Source organism: Euprymna scolopes, chromosome 33 (assembly GCF_053919585.1).
Source record: "Euprymna scolopes isolate OS-2025 chromosome 33, ASM5391958v1, whole genome shotgun sequence".
Taxonomy (NCBI): domain Eukaryota; kingdom Metazoa; phylum Mollusca; class Cephalopoda; order Sepiida; family Sepiolidae; genus Euprymna; species Euprymna scolopes.
Genome location: NC_136514.1, coordinates 6426950 through 6453040, shown reverse-complemented (window position 1 = coordinate 6453040; position 26091 = coordinate 6426950). Strand labels below are relative to the sequence as shown.

Here is a 26091-nt window from a genome sequence, read left to right as displayed (position 1 = left end):
CTCACTGTATAATATCAGTTGCCATGTTAGCACTGATACAAGCAATCCAACAATTGCACGATTTGATATTGAAAAGGTTTTCAAAAAAAAGGAATGCTCAAACGACATGTATTATTCAATTTAACATAGCAATAATTAAATTAAGCTAAGTGGTCGACTATAGTTGGAGGCAACTCAAAGCCTCCCTTTTTATTAGCTACTACATCGAAATGTAGCAGAGGGCACTACTTCTCCAGAATTATTCCACTTGCCCTTGATGCTTCCCTTATATGGTGAATGTTTAACAAGGTAGCATTGAGTATGCTCTAACCAACGGCATTCACCCTAGGCGGGTTGAACTGGCTTCCCCCGAAGGAGGAAGTTTCATGGGAAAATCAAGTTCACAAGCAATCCTCAGCCTAGGCATCAGGTAACATTTTTAAAGTCTTTGGTATGACTTGATTGGATTGAACCCCAGTCCCCTGCCAAATGAGCTGGTAAAATTAGGTACATGTTATTCACCAAAATTCGTCTTATGACTAACAGGGGTAATTGGCATTGCCCGAAACATATAAAAAAAATGAAAATGAAGTGTTTCACTACACTTGTTAAATGATTTGTTGTAATTTAATTATTTTTACTGTGCAATAATTTATATCAATTTGAAAAACAAAAAATATCTACTGATGTCGGCCCACTGCTATGAATTCGGAATAGAGGAAAAAGTATTAAGCAATTACGATTAAAAAAAAAAAAAAAAAAAAAAAATGTGATTTATGTAAGTAACAATCATACTTTTAATAATAATCTGGTTTTTAAATCAACCCTAAGCTAAATCAGCTGCCAATAAAAAAAAAATTCAAAATAAGAAAAAATTTTTTTTTTTTAATTTTAATATGAAAAACAAAATGCCAAATAATACAAAATACAAAACAAAAAATATTAAAAAAAAATCTTTTAACCCTGTTTGAATGTAAAAGCTTACCAAAATAAACGTTTTCAAAAATATCTAAAAAAAAAAAAATAAAAATAAAAAAAAAATGTCTGCCATAAGATGGGTGTGAATGCAAAAACTAATAGTTATGCGACAACCCTCTAACCCATTTTGCTATGGTGATGGTCCACACTATGATGTTGCAAATTTATGTAATTAATCTATCTGTAATGGTTCATGCATGTGTAGGTATTTAAATTGCTTAAAAAGAGACGATTTTACATGACCCCCCCCCCCGCCCATCAGATTCTGCAGTCATTAAGGTAGAAAGAAATGAACATTTTCTTATAAATTTCACATATTATGCATCTGAGTCCCTGTCCTTTAAGACAGTTGCAAAATCTTTCTTATTCAAATTGGGTTTTGAAAGTTTTAGTGAGAGATACAAACACACATACATACACACAAACACACATACATACACACAGACGTTTGTGCTTTATATGATAGATTTTTTTCTTTTTCTTTTTTCCTTTTCTTTTTTCTCCAGGATCTGCAAGATGAACTGGAAGACTTAACCGAGCAAGCTGGTGAAATCCAAGAGATTATGGGCCGTAGTTATGGAATGCCTGAAATTGATGATTCCGAATTAGAAGCAGAACTCGATGCTCTTGGCGAAGAGATTGGCTTAGATGAAGATACCTCTTACCTGGACGATGCTGTGACGACTCCGAGTGTTCCGACCAGCGAACCAGGAGCTGACAGTATGAAAGTAGGTGTTCTTTTTCCTTTTATATGATTAGATATTATTAAATATTAGATATTAAATATTAGATATTATTAGATATTAGATAACTTTATTAAATAAAATTTTTTTCTCTTTTTGTTAAATTTTATTTTTATTGAATATTAATGTTTCTTGTACGTACGGCACAATCACGTTGACACATTACAGCTCTCACCAGATCACCGAAGTTAAGCAATGTTGAGCCTAGCCAGTACCAAATGGGTGACTATTTGGGAAGGCAAGGCACTGTATATACCGCGAGATAAAAATACCAAGTTGGGAAACTGCCGCTGTCTATCTTTCTCTTGAGGGTAAATGGGTCTCTCTTAAATTGTGGGAGGCAAACCATCTAGTGATGGCGTCACGATAAAAAATATGCTTGATAGCCTTGGCGAAGCATCAAGTATTTCCAGCCATTAGAAAAAAATGTGAAAGATTCCGCGGAATTTGTTCACGTTTCATCTGCACCTACTGGCATTAGATGAAACTTTCTTTTTTTCTTTTTAATGTTTCTTTATTATCATTCTGATATTTTGGATACAACGTGAAATTGCATCCAGTCGACGTATCAATTTGAGAACTAGGAGAATATGAAGTCCCCTTTCCTCGTTTGTTTCCATTTTCCAGGGTCACTTAAGCATTGAGTCATAAAATTTGTCGAAATTCTGTGTGTGTGTGTGTGTGTGTGTGTATATATATTTAGTAGAAATGGTAATTAATAAAAACTGAAGAAAGTGTTCAATACTGTTGTAGAGCAAATATGCGTTTTATTTTTTATTACCATATCTTTCTGTTAAGTTACATTATTGTTTCAGCTACCCGGCCGTTTTTTTGGCCGTCTGTAGCATCCTCAGACTTTTACAGAAATGTTCGTTATGATGGAATGAGAGAGTGAATGATGGCAGGGGAGGGGTGCGAGAAGTGTGGAAAAAAGAGGAAGGGAACAAGGGGGAAAGGTGGGAGGGGGTGCTTGGTATGTCAGTAATTTATACGTACCCAATTTAGCACCTTAAGGAAAATTTGACATCAGCGGGAGCGGCGCGAGTGTCTATGCATGCATGCGCGCATATGTGCATATATTTGCACGCCAGGGCAGAGATGTATGTGTACATGTGAACGTTTCTTTAAGTATATATGTGTGTACGTGCGCATGTGTGTGCTCGCGTGCGTGGCCGCTAGCTAACCCTCTCCAAACAATTAACAACAAATAAAAACCAAATAAAAATAACCAAATCATCAATATTTTTCTTTCTGCAAAATAATTGTTTGTGGTTCATTAGTTTTTCTTGCAGATTGTTGCAGCACTTTGTTAAGAAGCATAAAATGTAATTTGATTTAATATCTTTCAGAAAATACTTTGTCCGGATCAGAATTATCTTCAAACTAGACTTTTGCCTGTTTTTAAAAGATATAGCTTGTTGACTTAGAATGAGTGCTTTATGGCAAAAACAATTTGTGCTTATTTTGCATTCAAAACTAATTCTTTTTAATCCTGATATGATAATGCTTAGTTCATTGCACCTTTTTATAGCAGAATGTTATATTTATAGTTCATTTTAAGAGAGAGTCTTAGAGAGAGTTTTATTATGAGTGATGTTGTTGAGGGATGTTGTTGCGTTCCGTGTTATGATGAGATTCATATATATATAAAAGTTCATACTTAGAAGTGTAGAAGCTCTGAGTGAGGAGATAGTGTTGAGACAGTCTTAGTGTTCATATTGTGTATGTAAGATGTGTATATAAAGACATTTTAAACCACATGATATACATAAGACATATATAACAATTTTCACTTTACCTTTTGGTAGAATTACAACACAAAGACGACGTTTATAAAAACACATGATGGGTTTATTTCTTCTCCCGACCGGTCGTGGTTTTCTGAGTCAAGAATTCAAAGCTTCACATTCTAGTTTCAAAAGTGACCGTCTCGCTTCTAGACGTTCGAATCCCAACTGCCGACTATCGTCTGTCGTCCTCAAACTCCCTCTGACTCTCCCTCAGTTTCTCCTCACTTAACTCTAAAGTTTTCTAACTATATCGAGAACTTCCCATTTTCCATGACGTCATACACATGTTAAAACATGTGTCTTCTTTCACGTGTTCTGGAAATGCGTGTCCAAAACTTTTTCTTTTGTTTACAAAAGGAATTTTAACCTATATTCCCAGTAACCTATATTTCCAATATGTTAAAAACATGTTTATTAAATTATCTTGTAGTTGCATTCCTCAATTGAATTTTTCATAACAGAATTGACAACGCACATTCTTTTCTTGAAACTATTTTATCTCTAAGCTAAACAGTGGTTTGTTTTCACATTCCATTACTAATTCTCTCTCGTAATCTATTTCTAAACCTAAATTACGAGGTTCGAATTTCGTCTATGCTATTTCATTTTCATTTTAACTAAATCTCTCTATTTTTATACTTACATGAAAAGGGGACAGCCCTTATCATGTAACAAGAAGACCATAGAAAATTTCAGATAGATTAGCCCAGTAGTTTCCGAGAAACAGTGGAGCAGACAGACAGAGATATAGATATCATGAAGAAATTATTTAAAGGAAACCCGTCAATCAATCGCATCATTTCAAGATGTCAAGAACATAAAACAGTTTTGTAAAAATCGCCCGATACTTATTTATTGTACTTTTTTTATAACAACAAGAATATTATTGTTTTTATCATTTGGATCGTTTGGACAATTGTTCTCATCTTGGTTGTTTTTTTACGTTTCGACTGATGTAACCTCCGACCGTCTTCAGGTACATTCACACTGGATGTTATTGGTGAATGGTGAAAAATAGCACCAACTCCATTTCTTTTCTTTCTTTCTTTTTCCTTTTCTTTTTTTTCTTTTTCCTTTTTTTTTTTTTTAATAAATCTGGGTCCATTTTGTTTTTTTGACATAATGTTTGTATATTTTTGAGATTTTTAAGTATTTTAATGGTGAATGCTCTGACGAACTGCAGACACTTGTGCCCCCACAACGTAGACACCCTCGACAAACCCGACAGGCAGCTAAATCCCACCCCCACACAGTAGAGATCCCTAGATGTAAAAGATCTTTCTACTCCAGTAGTTTCTTCCCCAGAACCGCTAGACTCTGGAATTCCATTCCAGGTCCCTACTTCCCTAACTGTACTGACATGCAGAAGTTCAAGTGTAACGTGAACCGACATCTTGCTGCCCAAATCCCAACATAGTGCCCCAGTAGTTGCTGCCCCTGATAGTAACCCCCTACAACAAGTGGCAATGTGCCTTGTTTGGGGTGAAAATGTAATAAAGAAAAAAATAAAAAAATAAAAAAAAAGAATGAACCCAGATTTATTAAACAAAAAAAAAGAAATAGACTTGGCGCTATTTTTCACCATTAACCAATAACATCCAGTGTGAATGCACCTGAAGACGGTCAGAAGTTACATCAGTCGAAACGTTGTGAAAAAACCCCAACCAAGATGAGAACAGTAGTCAAAACAATCCAAATAATGCAAAAAATGCTTATCAAGCCTTATCTCAAAAATATACAAACATCATATCAAGAAGAATATTGTCTTCATTTTTCAATTAATCAGCTTCATAATAATAGAAATATATTTTTCATTGAAAAAGTCGGCTGGGATTTGTGCAAAAATAAATTAAAAAATACAGAACTTTCAGTTGGCACCTTCTGATGTTTTATGTAGACTGCCTGGAAAATTCTAATAATAGCATGGTCCTTATTGAGCATTAGTACCATTTGGTAAATGGATACAAAACAAAAAATGGTCATAAATGTTTAATAAAAGAAAAAAAGTTTTTTTTTTTTTTTAATTGTTTTTATTTATTTTTTTATTTTCAGGACAGTGTACCTGTGGACGAATTTGGATTGCCACAAATTCAATCAGTGAAATAAAATGCCTTCATTTAAAAAAGAAAATGTTCTTTCTCCATTTCACAAAATGGATGAAAACAAAAATAACAAAAACAAACAAACAAAAAATGCTAATATCTGCTTTTTCTTTTTCTATTTGTCTCTCTCTCTCTCTCTCTCTCTATCTTTCTCATATAATCCCACTAACCCAGATGTAGCTTTCGTCATGTGACGAGGCAGATAGAGAAAGAGAAAAAAGATAGAAAACAAAAAAAAAATTCAAAAGCAATCAAACAAACTGCAAGGATACAATTCATTCTCCTTGAATTTATTTTCCAATTCTGGAGAGACTCTTATATGATATAATCCGACGGACATTGCTCATTCTCTCCAATATTCATCCATTCAGTTCAGAAAACTGCATTGATATGAATAAATATAAATTATTGATTGCCAATCTTCCAATAAGTTGTCATTTATCTGTGTTATGTGTGTGTGTGTGTGTATATATATAATATATATATATATATATAGCTAGCAGGGGTACCCGGCGTTGCCTGGGTCATATAAAAAAGAGAAAATGAAGTTGTGTTTAACTACACTTGCTAAATACTTTTTATTTTATTTTTACTGTGCAATAATTAATCAGTTTGAAAAAAAAAATCCACTGATGTCGGCCCACTGCTATGAATTCTGAATAGGGGCATGTGAGCGAAAGAAAAAAAAAAAGATTTAAGCGGTTATGATTTTAAAAAAATATATTTGTGATTTATAAGGTATGTTCAGTAAGTTTCCAGACTTTTTTCATATGGGAACTTTTATTGATAGTACACATATAAAACTCTAGTCCCCTTCAAAGTAATCTCCTCTGGCTGCAATGCAATTGTACCATTCCAACAACTTCTCGAAGGCCCTGTGGAAGTCCTCTTCTGTGTGCATGTCAATGATCCTCGTCACAGCCTCTTTTATCTCCTCAATTGGGACAAACTTTGCGCAAAGCGTCCGCACCTTCAGTTCCTCACGAATAATTGTGTACTGTTCCCACACTGACAGCAAACTGTGTACTTATTGTCTCTATAGACACACAATGGTCTTTATTTATGAAATTCTTTATTTGGCCAATCAACTCTGGTGTTCTGACTTCCTTACTCCTCTCACACCTCTTGTCATCCCTCAGACTCCCTGCCTTCCTTGAATCTCCTATGCCACTCAAAAACTGGTGCGTAGTTCAAAAGCAGTCTGACGTATTCCATACGTTTCTCTGGTATTTTTTCCAAGTTTAAAACAGAATCTTATTGCATATCGTTCTTCTAAAGAGTCCTCACATTCAGATTGCATTTTTGAAATTCACTAGCTGTGACAATCAGGTTTTAGTAGAGTGTATTCCAATTCCCGCTGTAGCTGTTCCTTTTAACCTGAAATCATAAAAATTGGTCAGTCATCTTATAAGATGTAGAACAGTAACATACTGTATTTTAAAGCGTCTATGACAATTTTGAATGCCTATACAAAAAAAGTTTGGGAACTTATTGAAGACATCTCGTACATAAGTAATATTTATGCATTTAATAGTAATCTGATCTTTAAATCAACCTTCAGCTAAATCAAATACTGATAAAAAACATTCAAAATAAGAAAATGGATCTTTGTTTTAATTTAATTAACCGCAAACAATAAAATTCACTTTAATTATTTGTTTGGAGCCAAGTAAATAATACAAAATACAAAACAAAAAATCTTTTAACTTTTAAATGCAAGAGCTTACCAAAATAAACGTTTTAAAAAAATATGTAAAAAATAAAAAAACAAAATCTCAGCCATAAGGTGGACGTGAACGCTAACGCAAAAACTAATACTTATGAGGCAACCCTCTAACCCATTCGGGCATGATGATAGTCATATCATGACAGTTCAAATTTATGTAATTAACGTATCCGAGAGGTGAAAAGGTTCACACATGCGCAGATGTTGAAATCAGTTAGAAAGAGATAGTTTCACATGATCCTCCCCTCCCATCAAATTCTGCAGTCATTAAGGTAGTAAAAAAAAAAATGGATATTGTGTTCTAAATTTCACATATTATGTGTTCGAGTCATGTGAAAATATTTATTGAGAAAAAGGACATTTAGAAATATTTGTGAGTTTCGACATGAGTAAAATTTCTCTGGTGCACGCTTAATGTAAGTGAAAAATTTCAGTATGAGCAAGTTAAGCAGAAGTAGCAGTTTAACTGTGCTACTAAATTGCTCCATTGTTTGCAAAAGTTGTTGACGGGTTTTTGATCAAGTGGATGAGGCTGTTGTGATAATATCGGTGTTACTTTTCCCCTCCCCTCCCCCCCCCACCACAAAGTGTTGGGAAGTGGAGGAGAAAGAGAAAAAAAGTATGACAATAGAAAGGGAAAACTGGTTTATCAGGAGAACAATGAATAGGAAGTTGTTCACAAAGGAACACAAAAGGAAGCTGAAATGGGATTGTTGATTAAAGTGTGACGAACAAAAGACCAGACATAAGATATTTACAGTTGGTTTATGGGAAGTTTTAGGTGTGGTCGTGGGTTTTGCGACAGTTAATGACAGAAGGGAACGGTTGGTAAAATCTCTGCAATGGTTGACAATTGAACAGAATGTTTGTCATTCAGACAATTATTCTCATCCTGGGTGTTATTGGCACAATGTTTTGTTCGATGAACCAGTCGACTGTCGTCAGATGTAAACTCCATGTTTTTTTCAATGAAGGAAAAGGGGGTTAGCTCTGTATTGCAAGAAATCTGACCGTGGGTTTGAGGGTGTGTTTGTAAATTAAAAAAAGTCAATTTTCAGGGGTCACTAGAGTATTTTTAAGACTTTTTTATGATTCAATTTTTAACTGAATCCTTCTGTTAATTGTCACTATTAGTGAAAAAAAATTTTTACGAACCGTGGATAGACATCTTACATGTGTTTTCGTTTTTTTCTAGAAAGCACAGTGCAAGGGAGGCAACTCTAAAAAAAAAAAAGAGGTTCTTCTTGGATTATCTCCCTTGAATTGGGCGTATTTTGTGAAAGGGTTAATTTTAATTAAAAATTTTTTTAAAAATTTTGTGTTTAATTCTTTTTATTTTATTTTGTTTTTTTTGCTCTTATTTTCCCCATATAAATTTGTAATTAATAGATTCCAAATGTGGTTAAATTAGTTGTGAGTTGGACAATTTAACGCAGGTTGTGGTTTAGACCAGATCGGGAGAACTTTAGGAGGTCGAGATAGAGAAATGAATTCATTAACTGACACTCAGCTTCGACAGTAGATGTGGCCCTTAACGTTCAGAGGGTCGATGGTTACACACACACACACACGGTGCAACTGATATTGGTAAAATATGTTGGAGTACAATAACCATTAGGCCAGCTTGACACAATCTTTAAAAAGTGTTTTCAAAACTACTTATTCTTAACATAAGGAATCTGTCATGTGAACGATTCATGCATGCCCATTTGTGAAACAGTAAACAGATAAAAATCTGATGACCCCCCCCCATCCATCCACCCACTCCACATACCAATTTTTCAATTTTTACCCCTTAGTAGCCCTTTCTTCCAGATGAAGAACGATTAAAGTTTTCCATGTGTCTGAATACCCTATATACTAAATTTCAAGTCTGTAGATCACACACACAATCACACACACACATATTTTCACTTTTATAGATATACTAGCAGACCACTCAGCCTTGTCCAGTCATAAAATATGCCTAAATATTATATTTTAATTAATACAGGAACTGAAACATGTGCATGTGATTATTATGTGTTTTTCTAAACAGTTCACTTCTTGTAAGTCAAAAAAAAAAAAAAAATAAAATAATTCGAGCTGAGATTGAAACCAAAACCTAAAGACAGTAAGTCAAGTACGATAACCATTAGACCAGCATGACAGGATCTTTTAAAGTTGTTTACAAACCTATTTATTCTTAACATAAGGAAGCTATCATGTGAACGATTCCTGCACGTGCGATCGTGAAACAACAAACAGATAATAACCCGATGACTCCCATTTACCAATTTTTCAATTTCTTCCTCTTAGCCCTTTTTTCCTGGATTAAAACGGATTTTAAAGTTTTCCACATGTCTGAATACCCTATATACCAAATTTCAAGTCTGTAGATCAAAAATGTTTTTAGTATATAGGTTGAGAAGTGTCCTCACACACACATTCTCACTTTTATATATAGATAACGTTGAGGATTAATCCACTGACACACTCAGCTTCAAGAGTAGATGTAGCCGTGAATTTTAGCATGCAGAGGATCGATGGTGTCACACACAAGAGTTCAACTGATATTTGCAGAATGTGTTGGAATTTGTGTTTTTTGTTTTTTATTTTTATATATTTGTGACAACGACACGGCCAGAAGAGAAGATGAAAGAAAAGAATGTGAGGGTTGACGATTGTTGTTAAGTGAGGAACCATTTGTTTGCACACGATCATGTAGATGATTGATGTGTACGACGCTGATGCTTGTAAATATCACATATAGCAGAAATTCTAAGCCGATAAAGTAGCGAATCTGTTGGCAAGAAATGCATGTTTTGATGTGGAGTCCTGACACATTGGTAAAATCTGGTTGCAATCTAGTTAGTTGTTTGATTGTCTTAGCTTTTATAGATGTACCCGGCGTTGCCCAGTATTAAACGCAAAGTTAAATTCCTCTAAAAAAAATGAAGTAAAAAAAAAAAAACGGAAGGAAACGGAGATATGTGTATGCGAATATTACGTTTTTTCGAAACAGTTCACTTCTTGTAAGTGAAAACAAAAAAATGAGCTGAGATCAAAACCAAAAACCGAAAGACAAACTTACTTATTATTAACATTAGTAATCTGTTACATGAACAATTCGCGCATGCGCAGTCATGAAACAGTGTCACCCCCTTCAGCCGGTCGGTTGAGACGATCGTCGACCTCAGAACTCTTCCACTCCAATTACGGCAGCCTGAAAACGACCCGACTCTGGCGGTTTGCAGCTCACTATTTTCGTCCTTCCAGTGACCACTGCTGGTGATATTTCTTAGCCGTTTTAATGTTGCTGGTATTGGTAGTGACAGAATTATCAGTTGGTCGTCTAAATTTATACTCCGGACCTGACGTTGTGTACCCGCTTACCGGCGAACATCGCCGATAAGAGAGCCGTGGATTTTAGTGTGGTGAAAAAGGAAATAAAAACGATTCCACACACGAATAAACAATTAATCTGGGTTTATTCACAATAATAATGGTCTAATAATATTTCAGAGTTTGAAGGAAGTTGGCTGTAGCTATTTTAAAACGGTAGCTTGTGACTCGAGTTCAGATAAGTTTTTCGGCCATTGGAGATACGTGTTTTAAGTCAAAAGCCCTCTCTGCCCGACTTTAACACCATCTGAATTCGCCAAAATCGAATTCTCTCTTCTCCTTCTCTTCTCCCCCTCCTCTCTTCTCCTTCTGTTCTTTTCTCTGTGTTCGAGGAATATATACATATCCATCAATGCCCTTTAAACATCACGAGTTTGTATTTGTTTACAACAAGAAAACTTGCCTGTCATCAGCTTTCAAACCTTGTTTTCTAAAATAAACAACCGCCTGTCATTTCATCTCGAATTCTGTGTTTCAAAATAAACAGCCAGCTCACTCCAAACTCTGACCGTTACAACAATAAGTATCTCTTGACATACTTTTTCCTTTGTCTGTTCTAACCAAAGAGTCATTTGATCGTCCTATTTTTTTGTTCTTTTGGCTCTTTCTCTATAACGGCATATCAACCCCATAACTTGGTTACAACAGTGGACAAGCAGATAAAAATCCAATGACCCTCAAGTACCAATTTGTCAATTTTAACCCGTTCGCAGCCCTTTTTTTCTGGATGAAAACCGATTAAAATGTTTTCCACATGCCTGAATACACTCTATACCATATTTCAAGTTTGTAGATCAAAAATTCGTTGAGTATATAGGTTGAGAATTATACTCAGACACACGTTCTCACTTTTATAGATATAAAGATAACATTGAACATTCTAGAAGAGTTCTATTTTCACTCAAATAATATTTTTCTTTCTATTATCAACTAGCTATATTTGAAACGGTATTGCCTGGATGGAAATGTATTGCCACAAGTAAAGAGCTGATAGAAAAATAATTCAAAATATTTTCAAAATTATTATTCCTTGCATTTGTTTTATATTATCAACTTTCGTGTGCCCCTGCGTGTTCCCTTGCGTGACAATCGGCAACTCCACTGTTGTTCCCATGCTCTTCCTCTTTTTTATCTGGCCACTAGCGGGGGGTACCCGGCGTTGCCCAGGTGTTTGGAGGTGTGTGTGTTAAAAAAGAAAACGTTAGAGAAAAAAAAAGTTTTAGTAGGAAGGTAGGATTGAACTCTGAAACCTTAACGCGAAGGTGGAAACGAAAGGGAAAAAAAAAGCCAGCCACCTAACCATCTCGGCCACGAGGGGAGAAGAATTGATAAGCGTGTTAAGTTAAGGGTTAAAAAGAGGTTTGATTGACAGGTGGCCGCTTAATGAGGTCATCGCGGGAGTGTTACGATGATGTGGCAGTTTTTTATTTAATGCAGGGCAGCTTTTTGGGGTTTGTTTACTTTGCTTCAATGCAAGGCAGTTTTGGCTTCCTCAAGATGATGGTGGGGGGAAACCAGCTCCCCATTTAAAGGGGATTGTCCAAATTGAATAGCAATTGTCTGATATAAAGAGAAACTCCGCATTGATCAGAGCTGATTGCTTTTGGATATTCCCGGCGATCGCGACTGGAACAATGACGCCAGCTCCGAATTAGTTTCGCTTTTATTATACGAAAAAGCCGAATTCAAATGTATAATATTTAGCTTTTCAAAGTCGGGCAAATTAAATAGACAGGCGACCCCTATTGTTAACTCATAGATATTATGATTTTTGCGTGATATAAAAAGTTTTAAGAATGAGCGACTGCCTCGAGAACCCGCTGGAAAAAAACCTTTTGCAGACATACACAAAAAGCGAACATACATACATACATTTTCGCTTTTATATATATAGATGTCATCATCTCTCACATTGGCACTGTTCTAATGAATGTGTGTAAACAGAGTGTATATACGTTTGTATATACGTGTCACCAAATTGCTGTGTGTTGTTGCGAGATGAAGATGCATTATCAACAGAGGAGAATACAGTCAACCTTTGGAAAGGGTGTACATATAAGTTATTATACAAGACGATGAGGAGAAAACACATTACCTTGCGGTTGATGACAAACGAAGACAAAAGGCTTACATAAGAAATATAAGACATTTATTCACGCAGTTGCTGATTGAAATTCACGCGGCTACATTGTCGTCTTTTCCTCTCTTTCGCTTCTTAAGGAGTTTCTGTCAGTCTCCCTGGTCCGCTCTACCAGACTCTCTGACTGCCCTTCTTGTAGTCTAATTTAAGTGTATATATTAATTCTTTACTTCTTTGTGATGTCAGCATGTGGGCCAGACGTGAATTGCTTCCAGCACATGTCCTGGCAACACATTATTTCCATTGTTCCATTATTCCTGCTCGTAACCCAAATTAAGCCAACACAACTTTCTGTTTACCACATACTTTTGTTGTATAAGTTATAACTTGCATTCTTCATTACAATGGCTAATTCACTGCATTCCTGGAATCGTATCAAACTAACAAAAATGTATTTAATTTAAATTTTAATAACTGGGTTCGATTCCAAAATTTTTGTTCAATAAGAACATTCGACCCTAATTACTTTGTTTTGAATTAAAAACCGGGAGCTGTTCCCTTCAATATATAACAGTATATCCCCATTAGGAGAGATGACTACGTTAGGTTTTTGCAATTCTTGCAGAGAGGTGTCAACGTCCTCCTACATACAGTGCATTGGTCAACCATTTTAGTAATGACTAGGCTCAACGTTGCTAAACTTCAGTGATCTGACGGGAACTGCTGTGTCAAACACGATTATCATGGAAAATGACCCTTTGAACACTAAGTTCCACGTCTACATCTTCTGTAAAGATCATGTTCATCAGTTGGTTTGTTCTGAGTCGCAACCTACCTTCGACTGTGTCAAACTGTCCTTAACTCATAAATGTTCTCAACCGTTGCAAGCCCAAGATTGTCCACAAACTGTCCCTAATTGTCGTAAACCTCATTGCCACTCCTAAAACTGACGTATACTAACTCTAAATATATTGACCTTTATCATCTGATCTTTTTTTTAAATTTTTTTTTTTTTATTACATTTTCACCCCAAATAAGGCACATTGCCACTTTGGTGTAGGGGGCTACTATCAGGGGCAGCAACTACTGGGGCACTATGTTGGGATTTGGGCAGCAAGATGTTGGTTTACGTCACACTTGAACTTCTGCATGTCAGTACAGTTAGGGAAGCAGGGACCTGGAATGGAATTCCAGAGTCTAGCGGTTCTGGAGAAGAAACTACTGGAGTAGAAAGATCTTTTACATTTAGGGATCTCTACTGTGTGGGGGTGGGATTTAGCTGCCTGTCGGGTTTGTCGAGGGTGTCTACATCATGGGAGCACAAGTGTTTGCAGTTCGTCAGAGCATTCACCATTAAAATATTTGTAGAACAGGCAGTTTGTTATAGTCGATGGTACACCATAATTTGATTTTGGAACAATTCATTTTAAAATTGTTTACCTTAGCGACATCAGATTCATCACCAATTATTTTCATGCCGATACCATCTTATTTTTTCACAATTAAAAATACCTATGACGTATGGACATGCGTTAGTGTATAGATGGTTCTTGGCTAAGATTCCCCCTATATTAATTGAGATGAGTATTTTATGTATTTATTGATTTGCAGACTGCTATCCTCATCTTCATAATTGTTGTTTCACTCCATTGCAGTTAATCACTTGAAGAAGGCCAAAGGATGTTTTTTTTTTAATTTTTTTTTTTTTTTTACACAGTGATCACCACTTATCAAGGCCCGGAAGCCACTCAGGGATAAGGGTTATTGCAAGTACATTACGTTAGTGTGGAGATTTGATGAAGTGTTTACTTAAGGGGGCGGTTGATTAGGAATTTGTTAACATTGGACTTGAAGACATCCAAGTTGTAGTCCGGTGGGAAGCAGGCAGACGGAACAGAGTTCCACAGGCGTGCAGTTCTAAGAAGCTTTGTTCATGGAATCCGCGTTTTGATTTAGGCACAGATATAGAGTGGGGGAAATTTTTCACAGTGGATTCAGCAAGACGGGTGTTTTTCGTTAAAGATTGGCGAGGGGGAACCAGAGATTGGAGTTGGCCAAAACGCAGTGAAACAACATGAAGATGAGAATAATAGTCCACAAATAAGTAAATAAATAAATAAAAAAATGTTTGTATTTATTAAAAATTATAGCAATTCTTTCCAAAACCATAAATATTCTGTGTTACCATAAAAATAATAGTTAACTAAATATTCTTCATATCAATAAACTCCTCAGCCTAACGTTCACAGGAAACATGAGTTGGAACAATTACATTGAGAGCATTGCCAGGACCGCTGCGAAGAAGGTAGGCTCTCTTTACCGTGCTAGAAAGCTACTAATGCCCGAAAGTATACTGTACCTCTATAAGGCCACCATTCGCCCATGTATGGAGTATTGTTGTCATATTTGGACTGGTGCATCTGCCACTAGTCTCTCGCTCCCAGACAAGGTTCAAAAGAGAGTCCTGAACTGTTGTCTAAGCTTCAGCCTCTGTCCCATCGACGAAATGTTGCATCCCTCTGCCTATTCTACAAGTATTTTAATAGTGAATGCTCTGACGAACTGCAAGGATTTGTACCCCCTGAACGTAAATACCCACGACAAACTCGACAAGCAGCTAAATCCCACCCCTACATAGTAGAGATCCCTAAATGTAATAGAGTAGTTTCTTCCACAGAACTGCTAGACTTTGGAATTCCCTTCCAGGTCCCTGCTTCCCCAACTGTATTGACATGCAGAAGTTCAAGTGTAACGTGAACCGACATCTTGCTGCCCAACTCCCTACATAGTACCCCTGATGCTTATGTCCCTGATAGTAGACATCAAAGTGCTTTGTGTGGGGTGAAAATGTAATTAAAAGAAATTTTTTTAAATAAAAATAAAAGAATTAATGTAACTTTTTGAACTTTATATATATATATTTTTTTTTTGATTTTGGAACAATTCATTTTAAAGTGATTAAAATCAGAATTGTTTACCTTAGCGAAATCAGATTCATCACCTGCTGATTGAACCATCTTATTTTTAAAAATATGTGTAAAATTGATAATGTATGACGTATGTCCATACATTAGTGTATAGATGGTTGTTGGCCAAGATTCCCCCTATATTAATTGAGAGATGAGTAATTTTTATGTTTATTTATTTATTTGTTTATTTATTTATTTGTTTATTTATTTGTTTATTTGAGGATTGTTATCCTCACCTTCATAGTTGTTATTGTTTCATCACGTTTCGGCCAACTCATCCTCTGGCCTTCTCCAGGTGATTAACTGCAACGGGATAGGAATGCTGAGTCTCATAATTGTAATCTCAGTAATTACTGCCTTCCATAGTTGTTGTTGTCTCACCACGTTTTGACCAAGTAAACCTCTGGCTGCCTTTGGGTAAGATTGAAACCGTTATCTTCAGACAATACTAACCAGGAACCGTAGATATTCAACGCCTCTATCCACTGCGCATGTCCGCAAATTAATAAATACTATGATTTACCTTTCAAAATATGAAAGGGGTTAGGAAGCATTTAAGCTATCGAATTAAAAGTCATTTCTGGTTTGAAAATTCTTATCAAATCTTTATTTAATTAAAAGATTGAAATTTTTGTAAGCCATTTTTGCCTCCAATCATTTTAGAAAAATTTAGATTAATACATTTAAACCATAACAAAATGTGTGTGAAAGTGATAATGTATGACGTATGGACATTCATTAGTGTATGGTTCATATCCAGGATTCCCCATATATTAAAAAAAAAATGTATGATGTACAAACTCCTGATGAAACGAAAATATCATATTCCCAAAATGATGTCAATCATTCGGTCCTTTTTTGTCCTTATCACTGCCACACCTTGATTAACACTCCTATTTCAGTTTTCTTTTGTGTGTCTTGATGAACAACTTCTTATACTTTTATTCTGCTGATAAACTTATTTCCTCTTTTTCGTTATATTTTTTCCCTGTTTGTTTTATTTCTTAACACTTGCGAGAGGGGATGTCTTGACTATCACAGCTGTATTTTATCCAGTGTTTTCCAAGTGGAGGGCTGAGTAAAAAATAATTTCAAAATTTTTAATAAAATTATTATTCTTTGAAGCATGTAGTCATAACAGTTTCCCCACACACACACACATATATATATATATATATATATATATACTAGCAGGTCATCCTGGCTTTTCTCGGGCCCTATGTACCGTTCATAAGTTAATGTGCATATCTATAAAAGTGAAAGTGTGTGTCTGTCTGTGTACATTTCCCTACACAATAACTCAGTCAATTTTCAGTCTAAAGACTCGAAATTTGATATACAGGGTATGGACATTTGGGAAAATCTTTGTTATCGGTTTTCGGCCAAAAATTTGGTTGGTAAGAGGTCAAAGTTCAACGATTTGACCTTTGAAAACTCTACCAAATTCCTCTGCCAATTTTGGGTATAAACAATTGAGATTTTAGATATAGGTTCCTTGGATATGGATCTAACTTAATAACTTGATTTGAGCTCAAGGGGTCATAATAGGGGTCAAAGTTAAAAATAATTTGACCTCTGTGGTTTCTACCAAATTACTCAGGCAATTTCTGGTCTAAACATTTGGAATCTATAAATATAAAAACGAAAATGTATGTGTGTGTGTATGTATGTGTGTGTGTGTGTGTATGTGTGTATGTATGTGTGTTCGCGTTTTCTGTGTGTCTACAAAAGGCTTCTTTCAGAGAAGCGGTCGCTCGCTTCACAACTTTTTAAAACTTTTTATATCACATATAAATCATAATATCCCACAGTTAACAACGAAGCTCGCCTGTCTATTTAATTTGCTCGATTTCGGGAAGATAAATATTCAACATTTGTCGCTCGCCGCATGTGGGTTAGTCTTTTTCCTATAACATCTTGGGGGTGGGAAGCGTTCAGCAGTAAATGAATACTATCCCGCAGTCAAACTTGACCTCATTAACTCCTTAAAACGGGCACCTGCTAAATCCAAGTAATTAAATAAATTCAAACGTGTTTCCGTTAGCATCTCGTGGTGGGGCAATGGTTAACGCCGCACTTTTTTCTTTTTTTTTTCACACTTTAATTTACAACTTTGCCTCAACGGTTCAGGTTCGATCCTCATACTTACTTTTTTTTTTTTCAACCCCCCCCCCCTCCCGGAGTTTTCACACACACCTACAAACACCCGGGCAACGCCGGGTACCCCTCGCTAGTTTTACATAAAGGGTATTCAGAGGTAGGGCAAGCTTTTTAATCAGTTTGGGTCGAAAAATTTTCACAAAATCAGTATTGTTTTGAAGCTCGACCCTTCAGACAACAAATACCGAAAAATTGGCTAAAAACAATAATTTCTTCACCCTCAACTGAGCACTTTTCTACAGGGAGGGGTCGCTTTTTTTCGCCAATATTGTCGAAAGTCATCCCCTCTTTTCGATAGTCTAGCCTTAATTTAAATCTACATCATTTTTGGTTTGGTGATGGTCGTAACAGCAAAGACGTCGCGTTTTTTGCCCGTTCTTTTCCTCCTTCGCGTTACGGGGGTTCGAGCCTGCCTTTCTACTACCACTTTTTTTTTTTTGCTCAGCACACACCTCCAAACACCCGGGCACCCATGCTAGTGTATATATATATATTAAAAAGTTTGACGCATGTTCAGGTTACCTACATCTAAAATTTCAAGTGTTTAGACTCAAAATTGGTGGAGGAGTTTGGTAGAGTCTGTAAAGGTCTACTCTTTCAACTTTGACCTCTTTCGCCCAAAAACTGATTAAAAAGCTTGCATGTCTGAATACCCTTTATGTAAAATTTCAAATGTTTAGACCACAAATTAGCTGAATAGTTTGCTAGACTGCAAAGGTCAAATCTTTTGAACTTTGACCTCTTGGCAGCCAAATTTTCAGTCAAAAACTGATTAAAAAGCTTGCCCAATGTCTGAATACAATTTATGTAAAATTTCAAATGTTTAGACCAAAAATTGACTGAGTAATTTGGTAGATACCGCAGAGGTCAAACTTTTTAAAACTTTGACCACAATTTTGACTTAACATTAATTGTTTTGGGCTCAAATCGAATTAAAAAGTGTGATCCATGTCCAAGTAACCTACATCTAAAATTTCAAGTGTTTATACCCAAAATTGGCAGAGGAGTTTGGTAGAGTTTTCAATGGTCAAATCGTTGAACTTTGATCCCTTGACAGCCAAATTTCTGGCTGAAAACCCAATTAAAAAGATTTTGTTAAATCTCGAGTCTGTAGACTGAAAATTGACAGAGTAGTTTGGTAGGGAAATGTACACACAGACACAATTTCACTTTTATAGATATATAGATAGTCCTTTGCATTTTTTTTTTTTTGTTATACTTTTCAAGATATTTCAAGTTGCATCTGTTGGGCAATAAAAGGCAGATGAGTGAAAAAATTTTAAAGTTATGTATAGACAAAGTTAAGCGACATCAAACCTGGTCAATACTATGTGGGTGACTATTTGGGAATACCAGGTGCTGTATGTGCTCTTTGCTTATCTCGGCATTGTTTCAGTAGCCCTAGACTTCTTGCGGCTGGAATCAAGCAGTGCAATTCAGAACAGGTCTGGTTGGAGATTATTCAACACGTGCTTCACAATTACACATGCAGCCACACTTATAGCTGGCATTCATCGTCTCTCCAGACTAAAATGGATGCCATGATAGAATGTATAGACGAGAAACACGGCCGCACATGATTTTGTCTGATAGATTTTTTTAATAAAGAAATTAGTTTTAAAAATGAAAACAAAAAACAGATTTCAGTGTCTGAACAACATTTTATTTGTTACTAGCAGGGCTATCCGGCATTACCCGGGACAGAAGTGGAACATAACTTTTATTCCCCTCTATCTTTTCCCTTCTCCCATTTTCCCTTGCCTGACCCATTCCTCTCTCTGGACGCGCGCGCACACACACACATAACTCGAGTCAGCTTAATGGAAATAACTGAAAAAAAAAAAAAAAAAAAAAAAAAAAATCAGTTGCTTTCCTTTACATGATAACATTAAAGAATGCATGTATGTCTCGATAACATTAAACAATGTAAATACCCATTTGCCTGTTTGGTTTGGTTATGTGATTTGAAGTTATATTTAGAAAACAAAACAAGAAAAACAGAATTTTGGTTGGTTGGTTAGTTGTTTTTGTTTTACGGCATATCAACCTTTTTCAGGTTATTTAATGCCGAATCTAGTTATTTTGAGGAACGATTTTTAATGGAGTATACTTGTTTTTTAAGTCGGATTCTATTTAACCCATAGTTGGGACCCTAACAGGTACTACCACTCTGGGTCAGAGTGGACCTGGGAGCAATGGCAATTAAAGGGTGACTCCACACTCCCCAAGGCCCGCAAGGTGGGGCCTCTCCATCGGATATAGTTTTAGGTCATATCCAGGACCCAGAATTTTGGAATGAGGAGTTCATCATCATCAACAATATATATATATATATATATATATATATATATATACTATTATTCTCATCAATGTTGAGATTTCGATTTATTATTCATTCATTTTTCATGTTTTCTTTTTATACGTTTTTTGTTTTCATTAAAAAAAACAACAACAAAAAAAACAATATTACTGTTCTCATCTGAAGTTTTATTTGTGCAACGTTTCAGCCGATGTAACCTCCAAGCTTCTTCAGGTGTATCTTGTCGAGAATCTGTCAAACTTGAGAGTCTGCACGGGATTTCAAATAGAACTTTTTATTTAATTTAAGGAGGTAGCGTGTTCTCATTCCATCAGCCATGACTGGGTAGAAGTCCTAAATAATTCACAATCGTGTTTTTTGTGCAAATAAAACTCAAGATGAGAACAGTAGTCTGAAGAATCCAAATAATTAATCCTCATCTCAAAAATTCAGAACTGGAATAAATCTTAAGTTTTATTTTAATTTTTTTTTTTTTAAATCTAAATTTCGATGGTGTGAAATGACATCTTAACATTTTTTTTAAATATATATATATATATATATATTTTTTTTTTACATGGGTATCACCACTTATCAAGGCCTGAAGACCACTTGAGGATAAGGGTTAATGCGTGTACGGATATAGAAATTAGGTAGAAGTTGACTATTTAAGAGGACGGCTCTACAAGAATTTGTTTATATTGGACGTGTAGACAACCATATTGTAGTCAGCCAGAAAGCAGGCTAGTGAAACAGTTCCACAGCCGGGCAGTTCTAGGAAAGAAACTTTGTTCATGGAACTTATGTTTAGATTTAGGCACAGATAGAGAGTGGAGGAAATTGTTGATAGTGGTTGTAGCTAGGTGAGTGCTTGGTAAGTAAGGGACCATGGATTGAAGCTCTGACAAGCACTTGTCATGAAAATAACGATCTTATATTTATGTATAATCTTTGTTTACTTGTATACGCTAATATTTCTTGATATTCATTTTGCGATTGTTTCAACCTGGCATAAATATCAATTGCGTAAGGAGTTTTGCTCTGGGCCTTAGTCTTGAGAAGACCAAGGTTATAGGAAGGAGGAAAACAGTCAGCAGGTAGAGAGTTCCACAAGCCTACAGTTCTTGGAAAGAAGCAAGGAAATAGATCAGACGATTACAAAGAATACATGCCATAATGGTATTTATAAAAAAAGACTGAGACTAACAACATCATGTCTGTGAGAGAGATGTTGCAGAAAAGAAGGTGTGAAAACAGTCAGCAGGTAGAGAGTTCCACAAGCCTGTGGTTTTTGGAATACGAAGCTGTATTACAATGAGGCATTAAAACAGCTTAATGGAGATTACTAGATCAATGAATCGAACAAGCTGGAATAAAAAAAACTATGAATAGATCAAACAACTCCGAAGAACACATGCAGTTATATTGTTTATATAAAAAAAACAGACTAGCGACATCCTTAAAATGTTCCAATTGCTGGCTACATAATTTGGGGGATTAATACTCTGAATGCCTCACTCCTCTCGGGTTGTTTGTTTGTTTTTGTTTTACGGCATATCAACCCTTTTCAGGTTATTTAATGCCGAATCCAGTGATTTTGAACAACAATTTTTTAATAAAGTGTATTTGTTTTTTTAAGTCGGTTTCTATTTAACCCATAGTTGGGACCCTAACAGGTACTACCACTCCGAGTCAGAATGGACCTGAGAGCAATGGCAATTAAAGGGTGGCTCCACACTCCACAAAGCCCGCAAGCTGTGGCCTCACCATCGGATATAGTTTAAGGTCATATCCAGAACCGTTCTCTCGGATTCATTTAAGAATATAATAGTATTTCTCAAAAAGGGACATACCTATGATCGAAAGACAAGAGCTGAGTTTCAACCAAATTAAACGAAACAAGCCGTTTCATATCCCAATCCACCATTGAACCCGACGGTCAACTTCTAGATTAGCTGCATATTTCAACTGATGGAGATGGAGATGGTTGAGATGCAACATCATAATAGGGAATGGGAGCATCAGCGTAGATGTTCATTTTCTGAATGATATTTCCTGGAAAATCATTGATGTAAAGAAGAAACAGAGTTGGTCCTAGAATAGAGTCCTGCGGAACACCAACCTTGATAGGAAAAGAGAACGAAGAGACACCATCCAGAGTTATTCGTAATCTTTGACCAACAACATATCAGAGCAAATATATTTCAATAACTCACAATCTCTGATCAGAAAGAAAAAAACCTTATGTCAAGACCTTCACGGCATAATCACGTTGACATACTGGTTCCCATCAGATCACCGAAGTTAAGCAATGTTGAGCCTGGTTATTACTAAAATGGGTGACCAATTTGAGAATTCCAGGCGCTGTATGTAGGAGGATGTCGGCACCTTACTGCAAGAGTTGTAAAAACCTAACGTCGTTATCTCCCCTAATGGGGATATTCATGCGACTGGGGACCGCTTGTGAATTTCATACTCCCATGAAACTTCCCCCTTTGGAGGAAGCCAGTTAAAACCCCAAATAGGGTTAGTGCCGACCGACATAAGACCTTCACCACTAATACCATTACATAAATATTTATGTCACATCCTACGTGATTCCTTATGTTGTTCGATGCACGGCCATTCATGCATTAACAATGAACATAAAATTAATAAATTTATAAAATTTAAACGTGTAAGAAATATCAACGTATTGTAAGAAGCAACCTATGAATGTCATTTAAAGGTATCGACTCTTTGTTGCTTAGGTGACAGACAACATCAGGCAAAATGAGATGCTGAACTCGATTGCTGAGTGATGACGTCAACCCTAGATTCCAATGGAAGAGTCGGGTTCATAAAATAATGGGAGGCACATATTAACCTGAAATGGAATGCTGATGAAAAGACAAGATATTCCAAAGGAACAATCAGGATTCTGATTAAGGAATGTGGTTGATGTCAATGTAAAACATAAACAAAGCCATAAACAAAGTCATGAACAAAGTCATAAACAAAGTCATAAACAAAGCCATAAACAAAGTCAGAGAAAAAGTTAGTAGTGACACTTATACCATCTCACATCAATCCACAAACCGCCCCCCCCGAACTCTCTCTCTCTCTCTCTCTCTTAAGCTATCACTGTAATGCAAATAAAACGATATTGATTTAACAAGTGTCTATTTGTTTTCAAAAACCATGGCTATCAGAGTGTATACACTATTGGCGTGCATTTGTTAAAAGTTCAACTAATAAATTATATAGACCGACTAAATTACATCTTGATTGGACAAGATCTCAATCAATATTTTCTTTCAGCCAATCAGAAGCATAGAAATATTCACTTCCATGTATAATATTTTGTACATAATATAAAAGCCAACCGCATTAGTGTTCTCTCTCATTTTTCCTGTACCTTTCAGACCTAACGCATGTGAGCATGTCACTAAAATCAGCTGCAGCTTCTGGCCTCTGACATGCAGAAATACAATAAGAAACAATCATAGAACGATAGCATACACATGTAGCTTAGTGTTCAATGCAAATATAATTAACGAAATTATATTAAAATGGAGGAAAAAAACCGTAACCATAAATGAATAATACATCTGAAGAAAGTCAGAAGGTATGTTGGCCGAAACGCAGTTGAAATATTAACGATGATGAGGACAACAGGTATAACAAAATACTGCTTGACTAAAATAGTAACAAAAAAAAAAGGAATGAAGAAACAAAACAAAGCAAATAACTGTTACTAAAGGCAAGAAAATTAAATTTGATCTGCGTAGTTTTTGTTTTGGAAATGTTTTTATGCGTTCGTTCTTTTTCTGATTTTTTTTATTGCTATCAACAAGGCTGTGAAAATTAGGTATTCAAAATGGCTGCCAATATTCACATGAAGTGAAGATTCAATGTTGTATGTTTAACAAGTGAAAAATTAAACAAAAATACAACTAATAACTGTAACCAAACTGTCAAATATTTAATTTTCGACAGATCTGTACATTTTTAATTTCCTGAAACTGTTTTAAAGTTCTTTATTTCAAAATACATTGCATTATACAGAACCATTCGATTGCACGTTGCAGACATGTTTTTCACAGCCTTGTGGATAGCAATAAAAAAAATTTTTTTTTAAATACTTAAAAACAAAGACATAAAAACACATCAATAAAAGATTGAATTTTCTTGCCTTTGGTGACAGTTATTTGTTGACCATTTGTTTTTGTTTTCACCCCTTTTTTTCTGTTAACTATTCTTGTCAATCACCAAATATATGTGTGTAAAATTAAACATAAAAAAAACTATGCATGGATTAATCAACATTTCAAAGCTGTTATTCATCTCGTCAAGGGTCCATTCAACATACGAGATTGAACACCTGACAAAATGAGTAACGGCATTGAAACGTTAATTAATCCACAGAGGCTATTTCTGATCTTTATATAATTTCACTTTTAATAGTTTTACATATATATCAAGTACTTTTGAAAAAAAAATTTTTTTTTTTTTTAGTTCAATACACATTTGAACTTTTTTTTTTTTTTTTTTTTTTATATATAATTTATGATTATCTTGCCTGGGCAATATTTCAAATATTAATGATTGTCATGACCTATATAAATTTTTTTTGCATGTTCGTTTATAAAAACTTAAATAATTGTTAAAAAAAAAAAAAAAAAAAAAATATTTCCTTATGACAATGGCACAAAAAAATGTTTTCCTTTGGTTGAGGAGTTAACAAAATAACTATAATACACTTTTGTTTTTAGCTTTAATTCAAGCCAGAAATGACTTTCTGATTAATAACTTAAAGGCTTTAAAATCACTTTCAAATTCCGACAATAAACAAATGTCGTAATAGATGAAAATGGCTGACTTTTTCTTACAATCTGGACACTTTAATTGAAAAGTTTTATTTTTAAACTTGGTCAGAAATAAATTTCTAGTTTGAATTAAAGTTTCAAAGACAAAAGGACAAGTATTATGGCTTCTTGGTGTTCTGGTGCAAAAAAAAAAAAAAAATGAACCAAAGGAATTCAGTAAGTTTCTCACGTGCTCCCTCCCATACCAAAAAATCAAATATTTTTATATATTATTAAAAATGTTATAAACACTAGGAATATGTTTGTTCAATTGAATCAAATTCTTCTTGGTCATAAATATATATAACTACTTAATTTACTCACATAAAATGAATATACAAAAGTATAGATTTATGCGTAAACTAAGTATTTACTTCAAAAGTGCTCAATACATAGGTAGAGCTAGTTAGTAATTTATAAAATATATATGGTGATTAAGCTACACTGAATATTCGGCGTTTCATCCACTCTAGGACTCCTCAGGCTTATGCCTGATGATCCCAGCTATGGTGAATTTCTTTTTACAGTTGAACAGAATCTTTGAACAGTTCTGCCATATGGAAAAAAAAAAAAGGCGCATAAGCCTGAGGAGTCCTAGAGTGGATGAAACGCCGAATATTCAGTGTAGCTTAATCACTATATATATTTTATAAATTACTATATATATATATATATATATATATATATCTTTGAACAGTATTTTTTTTCTATTACACATGTTTTTTTGAACAAAAAGGATAATTCCTGTTTATTTCTTTTACAGGCCATCTTTTTCATCTGGTGGACCAGTGTTCGAACATTCTGTTCAAGTGTAAGAAGCAAAAAAGCAATTTTCTAATTCACCATGCACCTGAAGAAGACCCATGGGAGTCAAAAATGACCCCAGCTATGGTGAATTTCTTTTTACACTTGAACAGAATCTTTGAACAGTTAAGCCATATGGAAAAAAAAAAAAAAAATGGATCATAAGAGAAACAAACAAGAATTATTTCTGTTGTTCAACGAAACACATTTTTTTTTTGTTCATATAAAGA

The 26091-nt window shown here is 35.1% G+C and overlaps 1 protein-coding gene across 1 annotated transcript in view; it reads left to right on the top strand.

Moving 5' to 3' along the window:
• Window positions 1–6011, top strand: part of LOC145258132 (charged multivesicular body protein 5-like) — a 37782-nt gene extending 31771 nt beyond the window's left edge. The window contains exons 6-7 of the mRNA XM_080115876.1: window positions 1464–1685; window positions 5543–6011. Of these exons, the coding sequence (XP_079972002.1) occupies window positions 1464–1685; window positions 5543–5596 (276 nt within the window). The 3' untranslated portion in view covers window positions 5597–6011. The remainder of the gene's footprint in view (window positions 1–1463; window positions 1686–5542) is intronic.
• Window positions 6012–26091: the final 20080 nt, after the last annotated feature.